Here is an 11,716-nt window from a genome sequence, read left to right as displayed (position 1 = left end):
AAAACCAAAATCAACGGTAGTTTGTTTTTCTGATATATTTAAGAGTCCACCTCTGTAAATTAGTCACCATGTAGTAATTTCACGCCACACTGTACGCAGATCAATGAAAATTTAAATATGACATGGAAATATTAGAATAGCATTTCTACGGCAGACGATCGAGCACCGCTTAGCCACCGTCATTTTTCAAATTGTTTTAGGGGTTCAACGATCAAATAAAAATTCATAGACGAGATAAAAACTGCCGACTTTTCCGCAGAAACTTCACTCAAATAACGCGTTTTATAAGCGCTCACGGAAAAAAGGAAAGACATCGTCCGCATATCGCATTCTTTTGCAGTAAAATATGTAAATATATGCGGGCCACTGGTACAAGGAAAGGGTAGGTCTCACGTACAGCCCTCCAAGTTAAACCACTTATACATTTACGCCTACAAAGAATGGAAAAGTGGTTTTTAAGATTCCTCCCCGGGGTATATTTTGGAGATAATATCACTTCTGCGGATGACTGAATGTGGTATTAAAATAAACGGGTCAGTAAAAAAAAATTGCAAATTGATTTTAATCCCATTTGACCCACGACTTTGGATCGAGCAATTCGATAGAGCAGTTAAGAAACGGTTTTTCACGTCAGAAGATCTAATCTCTAAAAGCACCCAATAGCGGAGGCAAACAACCCTATAAAAAAATAGTATTGCTGATGTTAGGATTTTTCTTCTGTTCTATCTTTTTCTCAAATTCAATTTCAGGTACAGCAGTTAGCGAAATTACTGCGTAATAATTTTTAGAAAGTTTGTCTCCTATCTTTCGAACACCTATTCATGGATATTTCCATTATTTACACATTTTTTGCTGAGGGAGTAAATTCTAAGAATTTAAGGGTAACAACAAAATGTTTAAAGTATTTAAAAAATGAAGTTGATTTACCAAATTTACCTTCAGTTTTTAGATGACCTTGTCCTTATTCAACATTAAAGCAGACTTGCTCGGTAGTCGATAATACGACCATCTGTCGATGACACAATCTCATGATTCCTCTAATCAAAAATCAGACAAATAGCGCGAGAATTTCACATCAAAACAGCGTTCAAGTTAGAAGCGCCTTTCAGAAGTGCCATGACAAAAATCAGACCCGAACAGCGAATCAAGAGAGATATCTATCAAGTGCCTCGTGAATGCAGTCGTATATTGAGGAGACCAGATGTCTTCTACATATACAACTTGAAGATAACAAAAACACCAGAAAGGACCAAATATTCATATCTAAAGAGCGCAAACAGCTTTAACCTTAACGTGGGAATACCCATAATTTGGCCAATAATAGTAAAGCTCTACCAGCCCTAGAATGGACAAGTTTATAGTTCACTGTTGCCTTCGGAATTGCACTTGATATCGGGCAGTAATTCGTCTGTCTGAAACCTTGTGTGATAAATCAAATAAATACGACATATATCGAAATTCTTTTTGAAAGTAACTGCTTTGTCTTGAGTGTAATTTTCCGCCATTTAATTTGGCCTATAATAAAATAAAATAAATATATGCACAAAATCTTTACACGCTGTCTTTTTCGGAGAGACTGAACTCCACTGGTGGAAATCTGTCCAGGAAATTGGCCGCGATCAAGGCATGTGTTCGAGATGCAGCTTCTGGTACTTTATTGGTTTTAATTTTTGGGTCCGGAGAAAACCCGTATTTTAATGTGGAATAAAGTTTTGTCTTGTAACGATCTGTTGCATGGTGCGCACATTTTCGTTGGCCATCCACGTAGTATATTTTTATATCGATAAAGCCTTGATCCAAAACACCGGCATTTAAAAGCCTTTCAATTTTCTGAAGCGAGTAGTCTCCGACAGAATTTCCCCAAATATACAATATTCTAAGAGGTGTTGGCTTTTTAATGCTGTCGAGCATATTTGATATGCCCTGATCTCCAATTTTGTTATTTTGTAAATCCAACAATCTGATCCGAGTAAATGGCAAAAAGAAACTCAAAGCTCTCGCTCCAATGTTTGTAACAGCGTTAGAAGGAATCCGCAACACGTTCAGTAAAGGTCTGGTCTTTAACCATGTAATCAGAACCTCTATACCGTGATCACCTATTCTGTTAGCCCCCAAATCGAGCACCAACAGGTTGCGATGCACTTGAAGGCCAGCCACTAAAAGCTCTAAGTCGTGCCCGTCAAACTCACACTTCTGAACTGCGATTTCTTCTAAAGTTTGATTTAATTTTAGCAATACCCCTAAGTCGTCAGCCAACGTCGAGTTGTTACATCTGGCGTAGTAGGAATTTGGAATAATTCGGGACATATTAAGTGTTTTCAGTGGATTTTTCTCAATGATAATGAGTAATGATTCGATACTCTCAAGAGTTTGATCGGTTTCTCCAATATCCAAATCTTCTAAGGTTGGACAATTTTCTATAAGTTGACCGATATAACGCGCACCTTCAACGCCCAGCTTATTCCCAAGCAATCTGATTCCCTTAAATCTCAAAAATGCTCCCGAGGACAACCACTTCATTCCTTCTACACCAATGTCACAGTGCAGCAAATTTAAGTAACTCAGGTTGTTTTCTGTGCTGAAAGAAAATTTGGAATACTGGATGTAATAAAAATTCTCGAAACATACTTGAGGTAATTTTGCGACAGAATTTGAATTCCATAGTTGCCAAAGTTATTATATGACAGATCCAAAGAGGTTACTTCCGGATTTTTGGTTAAAAAAATTGTGAGCTGCTGCATATCGTCTTCACTTAGACGTCTTCCGATTCTTTGAAATAACTCTCTTCCCCGAAGTCGCAGATGCCGAGTACCATCAGAGTTTTTCTCGCAATATAAGGAAAACAAAACATCGTCCAACTTTTTCCTTTTTATTGATTTGGACATATTCGGGTTACTATTAGTGCCAAACGGTTACGCAGAAAATCTGTCAGTGTCAGTACCATTAATATGGACACAAGTGCAGTTTCTTCCTAAAAACTAATCATAATAGAGTCGTACTATAGCCAGTGAGGGATTGTTTTGACGAGAATATTTACATTTATTATTTTTCTGAAAGAAGTTTTGGTGGCATTTCAAGGATAATGGTAATCAGGAAATTAATAGCGATAATTGTTTCGTTCAACTGGAACACTAAGCATTTATTGACGATTGTGACACAGTATTATATTACTAGCTATAAGTCTACTAAATATTTTTCACTCAACATAATAAAATTTAAATTATTTAAATTTAAACTATTCATATATTTGGTTGGACAGTACAAACTACAGGCCACAACCTGGAATTGTCATAGAATGCTAATTTCTTAACATCCAAAATAACAGAAATATATTTAACAAAATAAATAAGAACTGAAAGTTCAAATTTCCACGAAATTATATATTTTCAAATGACAATTGTTTCATGTATACATTTGATAAAGACACGGTGTTTTCGAAACAATTGTCATATGAAAATATATAATTTCGTGAAAATCTGAACTTTTAGTTCTTATTTATTTTGTTAAATGGATTTTCATCAAATAAAAACCACCTCAGTTCAATTTTCGAAATATATTTATTTATAGGTCCCCTATATTGTTAAATTATGTAATGCATTGGCAACTTATACCGGCAATCCCAGTAAGAGCAACGATGCATTAGGGAAACGGGTGGTCCTGAAAATTTAAAAAAGAAAAGTAAGCAATTATTAAGCCAAATATTACTTAAAGTGTTTATTACTTTCTTTACAATACCTTTGAAGGGCACCAAATTACCCAGGAGCTGACATTTCTACTTTTAGACATGCTTAGCAATTTTCAAATATTTAGCATTAAAATTTTATTTAAGTATTCACGTTATTTAAGCAGTAAAATGTGGAAAACCATTAAAACAATTAATAATATAACTTTTCTGACAGAAATAATTCATATATAATTATTAAGATAGACATGAAAACAATTTCTGTTTTTATCTGATCAAACGCTACTCATCTTCATGTTTTTCTTTGATCTTCAAAGTGAAAGTCTCTTGATTGCCTACCGTTGTAATTATTTTTTATTTGTTAAATGTTAGTAGTGCATTACAAAATGTCTTACTTAAACTCATTGTAATCTAATGCCCGGGAAATACATTTTAATACATAAATAATTCAATAATTAATAATTCAATAATTAATAAAAAAATCATTAGTTTTAGTTAGTTGACTAAACCTAATTATTACTAAAAAATAACTTAAAATATTAAATATTTGGTGCCCTTCGAAGCTAGTGTAGAAAAAGTAATAAGGAGAAATAATAACATTTTACTTTAATTTTGAATATCATTTGAACATCCTAAATAATAAATTAGTGTTTTATTTGTTAAATTCGGAATAATTAGAACTTAATAATTTTTTTAAAAAAATCCAGATTTTATTTTATTTGCTAGAATATGATTAAGACTGAACACACCGCCTGGTGTCAAGATAAGCAATCCCAGTCGTATCACTCGTAGCCTAGGAAAAAGCACCTTTTAACGACTCCAAGCTTATTAAAACACCGCCACTTTTCTTGTAGAAATCAAGCAAACGGCATTCAACAAAAAATATTTGAATTTGTCTCAGCTTTAAACTATGCTTAAAAATAGATTTTTTTTAGAAACTTCCACGTGCTACCATAATACTATGTCTTCTGCATTCCTTCTCCCTTAGCCAATGATCCTGTTGGCTTCTTCAGAGCTTAACTGAAACCGGTTTGCATTCTAGTCTGTATCTGGTTATATTGTTTGAGGGGGGCGGAGCTAACGGAGTGGCATGAAAAATTAACAAGCCGTTATGGAGAGTACATCAAGCGAAAAAGCAGAAACTAAAACTGTAAAGATTTCTTCTCTATACACTGACATTTTTGAAATTCGATTTAAAACTGATTTTTTTTTAATCAAAACCCCTACATCCAATATCCCAAAGCTTGAACGCATTGCTCTAAAATCGCTAAAATAAATACTACGGTGGTCATGAACACAAGTGGAAAAACCAACGTCGGCAACAGCTATGGATTCTCCATTATCCCCGATAATCGGGAATATATTTTGTAAGCCTTTGAGAAGAAAGCCCTCGAGACCTTCCATCTAAAACTAAAATTATGGAAACGCTGATGACACTTTTGTCATAGGGCCTCATAGTCAAGAATCCCTCCGAGATTTTCATAATCATTTAAACTCTTTACACCCTGACATTCGTTTTACTATTGAATTAGACACTAATAATTATCTCCCATTCTTAGATATTGTTATCAATAGAAAATCAGACCTACGCACACAGACACGCATATCTTAATGCATTGTCACATCACCAACCAGCCTAAAATTCGTCGGATATTAAGCACTTCAACACAAAATACACTTCACCATAACCTTCCAAATACAATGCGTCCGAAGGCAACCCCACACTTGCCACTGTTGTCCTTCCTTACATTCAAAACATCACTAACCACATATCAAAAGTTCTTAAGAAATATAACTTCGATCCGACGCAAAATATCAACTAGGTTCAAAGAACATGAAAGAGCCTGAAGACTACTTCAAATAAACTCATCAGTAGTTGCCGAACACAATCACGAAACCGGACATCAAATTCTATTCGTTAAAACTAAAATTCTTCTACCAACGAAAAATCCGAGAATCTATAGGAATCTATAAGCAACCAAAAAAGCTTAATCGCGACTCAGACCTTTCACCGATATGGGAATCAGCCATACGAGGGAATGCCAGCCAGTTTCAGTTGAGCTCTGAATGGCGTTCATACTGTTGATTGGCGAAACGTCAGCAAGGGATGCAGGAGGAATCCGAGAGATTTGTAAATAGTAATAGAAAGTTTTGTAGAAACCGAGTTTTACAATTCAAGAAACATTTTCTTAATTATTTTTTCAATTTTTAGGATCGTCCGTTTCGCTAATACCGTACCTCGTTACCCTTACGCCCAGGTTGTGGTTTTTAACATTCTTACTAGTATCACCGACGATATGCATAATTTTCAATTAGCGCCAAAAAGAATCATCCACTAAAATTTAAAAAACAAAATGTTTGTTGCATATTTAGCAAATATCAATATTTGTTTACCCGCGCTTATATTTCGTTACAAAATCTGCATGGCGACAATAAAATACGAGCACACAGTCGAAATGACAACAATCAGCAGCGAATGATTTATTGGAAAAAAACCGGCTGCGGATATTTCGGGTCTTCTGAACGCTGCCTGTTGAGCCAGAAGAAGTAGTTGTTGACGAGGGTCGTCGAGTTGCAGCGCGATGAATACTCGTTTAGGTTTTCGGAATAGGAGGTCGTAACAAATTGCCACCGTTCTCTTTCCTTCGTTGGAAAGGCGTTCTCCAGCATTCGCCAAAAGCACTATCTGCAACTAAAATTTTGGCCACATTACAATTAGCCACCAAAAAAAATTTTTTTTCAACTAACAAATAATGTCATGACCATGTTTGATACGATCAGATAGGTGATCATTTTCCAATGTCTACTTTCTTACAAATAAGTAACGTAAAAATATTTAGGGCAAGGTAGGACTGCAGACAACAGACAACAGCTTCGCTACCCACAGTTGCAACTTATTCGAGATATTTTCGTTATTCCAGTCACTGATTTGATAGCGATCATGTCTTCTGTAGATTTGATGTTTCAATGGTCAAAATACGCTTCAGTTAGTATTCGTGCTGTTTTGGGAAACCATATCCAAAAATTAATGGTCGTTGAAAAAGTGTAATATGAAACACGTTGACCAATTTCAGTTACTCGTTACGCTCATACCTCTAATTGACTCTTGACATTTTACGAATCAAATTTGGTTTTGATTTTGGATGTGTCACATCAATCGCCTCTGAAGTAAGGAAATTCGTTTTAAATTGGAAATGATTCTCACCATCACATTTTTGAAAGCAGATATCCATAAAAAATCTTTACGATTAGTTATGGTATTACTTCAGCAGTTTGAAACAGCCTTTTGCGATTATTTCTGTGGCATTTTAAATGAAATAGAATTACTTACATCGTGGCAAATTAAGTGTACGGATATTTAATGAACAGGACGGTACATCGCAAAAATAATTGTATAATAAAATTATTATTATTAAATTTTGGAATATATTGCTGTAATAAACACAACTCTGGTTGAAATTAAAACTATGGCAAACCTTTCCATTTAAATACCTCCCTTAATCTAGATAAATTTGTCCTAAAAACGGCAAACACTTTATAAAGTTTTTAAATTTGGAGACTGAACTCCCACTACGAACCCAAATATCGATCCGACGAGTGTCCAGACCAGCCCCGTTTTTGCTAGGATTATAGGCTGGGCCAAAAATAAAATATTAATGAGCAAGTATAAGTGGTCATGTGATTTTTTTTTATATCTGTGCCTGTATTTCGTTAAAGTGGTCTCCTATGCAGGCCTATTCCTAATTAATTGTCTGTGCAAAATCGTTCACCTTAACAGCATTTAAACAACTCTGTCCAAGACAGTTGCGAAACTTTCCACATCCTTTTTTAGAGCCACAGGACATGAGCTGAAGAATTAAAGTTAGAGCTTTTAGGTTTCATCCAGCCCCATTCAGTTGTATTTAGTCTCGTTCCTTGTCACAAATGAACAATGACAAACGCGATATGAATGTTGTGTTTTTGCAACAAATGTGGGGTCTGACCGCGTGACTCGATTGACCTACTAACTTAGTAAATAAAATGAACCGATAGAGATTTAATAACAACACCAACGGGTTTTTCATAATTATTACAAGTACCAGCTAGAGTAGATAATTCTGCTTAATTTAATGTGCTCATTAGTTGACCAATAAAACGTTCTGTATTGGCAATATAACTTAACTAATTCTGATGGGAATACCAATTTTCGTATCTATGTAGATATGCATTCTAGTAGCCGCTATGGAAGAACTGAATGGAGCTCCGAATTCTTTAGCTTATAACCTGCCGCTGTAAAAAGGGATGTAGAAAGCGGCTGCGAGTCTTCTGAACGCTGTCTCTTTAGCCAGAAGTAGTTGTTGATGAGGGTCGTCGAGCTGTGTGAAAGTTGGTTTCCGACAATATGCTCTAATTGTCAAGAACGGACAATTTATTAAATATTTAATTCATTCAAAACCATATAGCTCTTAAATAATTTTGTGACCCTACTACAGATATACTTAACTCGTTTTCCCAGAACGCGACCTAGACATATTTTCAAAAATTACTGCCGTAAAAATGACGCATCCAAACTTACGATCTCTCAGCGGCTATGTTGTTACATGCCCCAAGAGTACTGGTTGAAAACGAGATTTTAAATCTCGCGCATGCTCATAGTTCCTTCCAAAGTTCCTGTATTATTTGCATAGGCAGGACCTTATCTCAGCTGTATGCAAAAAACGGACCTACTGAAGGATGGTGTAGAAACGAGTTCAAAGTTGCTGCATAACAGCATTTTCAAAAAATGATATAACTATATTACCTGTACCCAGTACAGTTTTAATGAGTATTTTATAAGGTACGAATCATCAACTGTCAACGTTACTCGTTATGAGAAGGGTTATTCATGATACAGGGCTGACAATTAACAAAATATTTATACAGAAAGAGTTTTCGTTTTGCCATAACATCACAAATGATACATTAATAAAGAACACGACCGGATGATTCAAATGATTAATTACAAGAAACTAAAAATTTCGAGTAATAACTTACCCACGCTGTAATGAAGTCTACCATTTTCAATTCGTCCATTCGATGATACTCAACTTTGATTAATTCAATTGCAATTACCGTAACACCCGTCGAGATTATTAACACTATCGTGAGTAAAATTATTCCGAAACTAGCCGTAAACCTTCGCACGATATCGGACAAGACACTATATTTGCAGAGGAATCGATCCAAAAGATTCGAATTTCCAAAATATTTAACGTTGCGATTAAATTGATTAAACGCATCCGTTAACTTTTCCATAAATAAAATACATCTGGTGGCGACATAACAAAATCTGATGTTTTGGATTTCACCTAGTAAAGCAACTACATGAAAGTTAACATAAGTGCTTAAAAGGAAAGAGAATAGACTAACGACAAAAATGAGGATAGTTATAATAGCTCTAAGATTACGCTTACGTTTATGCGTTCCTTTTAAGATGTGTTTTTCTATATGCGACGCTTCTTCGAAAATGTAGATAATTTCTGCGTTTAACTCGAGAAAATTTGCCGATATGGCAAGGTTACCCAGGCACGACTGCATTTGGCCAATTGTATGCGCGACATTTATACCGTAAACGACATTTGTAATTAAAATCCATAAATTGATTATAGACACGGTAGCATATCCCATTATTATGATGCGCAATAAAAACTGTGGAAAAGTAGATGGATTGTATTGCGGGATTGTTCCAAAAACAACACTAACTATATTTGAAAAAAACTTCCTAAGCGACATTTTCATTTAGTTCGATTGTGATAAATGACTGGGATCTATTGCTCGCCTGAACCAAATACATCGAATATGTTTAGCTTGCTATAAAAGTTTTCAAACGAGGTTTTAATTGCTCGTCTCACCTCTCTGATCGTTTATTATATAACTTACAGGGTTTTTCACAATATCATTTCGCGGTAGCTGCTCTTTTGAAGTTTCTGTTTCTTTCGATTCGAAAGTTATTCGAGTTTGTGGTTAAAATATTTTCAAATCTCACGCTAGTTAGAGATATTTTAATTAAATTAAAAATATTGAAAGATGCAACATTATTTTCAAAACTGTGACTTTTACCCATTTTTGACTGCTGGTAAGCCTTGTGTGGTAAACAACAACACATGCAATTTTATAACGTATCCCTTACGAGGTATCCAAAAGTTACCGCAATATGCAATGCTGCGAAACCTGTTTATTTCCTATACCAATACATTTCAGTTTAGTCAATTTTTAGTTATTATTGTTTTGAGCAAATTATCGCATTTTCTTCGGTTGATTTATCTTAAAGGATTTATGGAAGTGTCCACCCAGGTGACCTGTTCTGCAGCCCTTCCATTTTCACCGCTATGGTCATTTAAAAGAAATAATGTCTTCCAGGTTTTTGTACAAACTAAACAGAAATTATTGAATTATTTCCCAGATGCGTTTACTAATTGAACAAAAACGTTGATTATATGAAAAAAATAATTTAATAATTCCTATTTCTCGCCTTCTAAGTTTCTAATATTTCTGTTCCGTTGTTATCCTCTAAATTTGTGATTTACATTCGCAGGAAATTGAAAACATTTTTTTTTGCTCCCTTCTCTAAAATATCCAATTATGCACCCACCGATCGAGGGTACTCTTTTACAAAGTCAGTTTCATTTTCTATAGCTGCTAGCTACTTTGGACATTTAAAAGATTGACAGCAATCGGACGTTTTCGGAAATATTAACCACCGGCTTGAATTATGACTTTGGTTAATTCGGGCATGTCAGTGAATGTATTCGTGTTGTTTTGCAAAAATGTACCCAAAAACTAACCAAACCTAACTGTCGTTCAAAAAGTACAGTATGCAATAAGTTTGGTCAAATTTCTCCTTATTAAGCACACGCTTCGCTCCGCTCCTCTCGTAATAAATAATATAGTTTGCTTAATGCATAATATACTATTAACTAAAAGGCTAATAATCTTTAGTAACTGTGGACCCCAAAAATTTGGAGTTTTAAGTTTGTTGTAGTCACGAAAACTGCTACAATAAGAAACCGTTTATACCAGCTGGAAAATAATTTAAATAAACTGGTAGGTAATATGGCAGAAGGCGTTTTGGGACAGTTTTAGAACCTATCCATTCAGTTCTTCCATCTACTTCTTATTTTCACCTAACCGAAAAGAAATAGATATATAGGCTACAAAACGGTCTCATACCAGCCTACCAGGCCAGATTTCCCTAATTGAGATGCTTTGGATTATGCAAAATGGTACATACCAATCTTACGAATGGCGAAATAGAAAACAGGTTCTTCCCCGTTGGAATGCCCGCCACTTTTGATGCAAAGATTGATCCTCCCATTGCGTATAATATGATTCTAATAACGTTGATAAATATAATAGCCCCAGCATACTGGTTAAGTCGTCGAATGAGGTCGCAGTGGTAAGCGTATCTCTTTTGAAATTGCTTAATCCGCCATTGCGTGTCTCCTATCTCTTGCAAGTTACTATTAAAGTCAACCATTGATTCCACTATTTTATTTATGAGCAAGGTACAAAAAAATATACAATAGTCGAATCGCAATTCCTTTAAATGTTGCAAAAATGGAATACTACTCTCTTTATTGGAAACAGATATACCCACGTAAATCTTCCGCAACATGTCTATCACAGAGCAAATCACGAAGGAGATTGTTACAACAATAGAGTGTCGTTTGGATCCACGGGTAGTTTTATTTGTTAAAACACGATTCGTAACGTCGGTCATCTTCTTCGAGGTAGTTGTAAATATAATTGACATGGCAGTATTTAAAATGCAAGCTGAAATTTCAAAGTAGATAAATACACGTTTTGTCTTATTATCGTTGCCAAATGTGTATTTCTCGAGAACAGTGAAAGTTGATGCCGTGGCGTAAATGGCACAAGAACAACCAAACAAAAACTTCACTTTTCTTGATACTGGGAATGGAGGCATCACCGCAAAAATACAATTAATGACTAGCAAAACGGACATCTTCAACGACATCTCTACCACGGTATATTAGATACACCTCACAAATTATT

General features: G+C 35.0%; 1 protein-coding gene across 7 annotated transcripts; it reads right to left on the bottom strand.

Annotated features, from left to right (window-relative positions):
* Window positions 1–1,495: 1,495 nt before the first annotated feature.
* Window positions 1,496–9,323, bottom strand: LOC132705401 (leucine-rich repeat-containing protein 34-like). 7 transcript variants are annotated; one of them, XM_060675972.1, is made up of 5 exons: window positions 9,115–9,323; window positions 6,077–6,374; window positions 5,921–6,017; window positions 2,629–3,657; window positions 1,496–2,578 (listed from the first exon to the last, which is right to left on the bottom strand). In XM_060675972.1, the coding sequence occupies exons 4-5, from the start codon at window positions 2,883–2,885 to the stop codon at window positions 1,552–1,554; spliced, it is 1,284 nt and encodes a 427-aa protein (XP_060531955.1). In that variant the 5' UTR covers window positions 2,886–3,657; window positions 5,921–6,017; window positions 6,077–6,374; window positions 9,115–9,323; the 3' UTR covers window positions 1,496–1,551. The 7 variants fall into 7 exon arrangements, 6 of the variants coding, with proteins under 6 accessions (XP_060531955.1, XP_060531957.1, XP_060531956.1 ...); XR_009619421.1 differs by lacking the exon at window positions 1,496–2,578 and adding an exon at window positions 8,696–9,021 and having other exon boundaries at window positions 3,061–3,657; window positions 9,115–9,253; XM_060675974.1 differs by adding an exon at window positions 8,696–9,021 and having other exon boundaries at window positions 2,629–6,374; window positions 9,115–9,316.
* Window positions 9,324–11,716: the final 2,393 nt, after the last annotated feature.

Source organism: Cylas formicarius, unplaced genomic scaffold (genome assembly GCF_029955315.1).
Source record: "Cylas formicarius isolate icCylForm1 unplaced genomic scaffold, icCylForm1.1 PGA_scaffold_7__23_contigs__length_41026272, whole genome shotgun sequence".
Classification (NCBI taxonomy): Eukaryota; Metazoa; Arthropoda; class Insecta; order Coleoptera; family Brentidae; genus Cylas; species Cylas formicarius.
This window is presented reverse-complemented; position numbering and strand designations above follow the sequence as displayed.

Excerpts from the sequence above, each read along its gene's own strand:
- LOC132705401 (XM_060675972.1), bottom strand. The coding sequence starts at position 2,885 with ATGTCCAAATCAATAAAAAGGAAAAAGTTGGACGATGTTTTGTTTTCC. Across the intron at positions 2,579-2,628 it reads CTGTCGCAAAATTACCTCAA|CACAGAAAACAACCTGAGTT; the intron begins GTATGTTTCGAG and ends ATTTTCTTTCAG.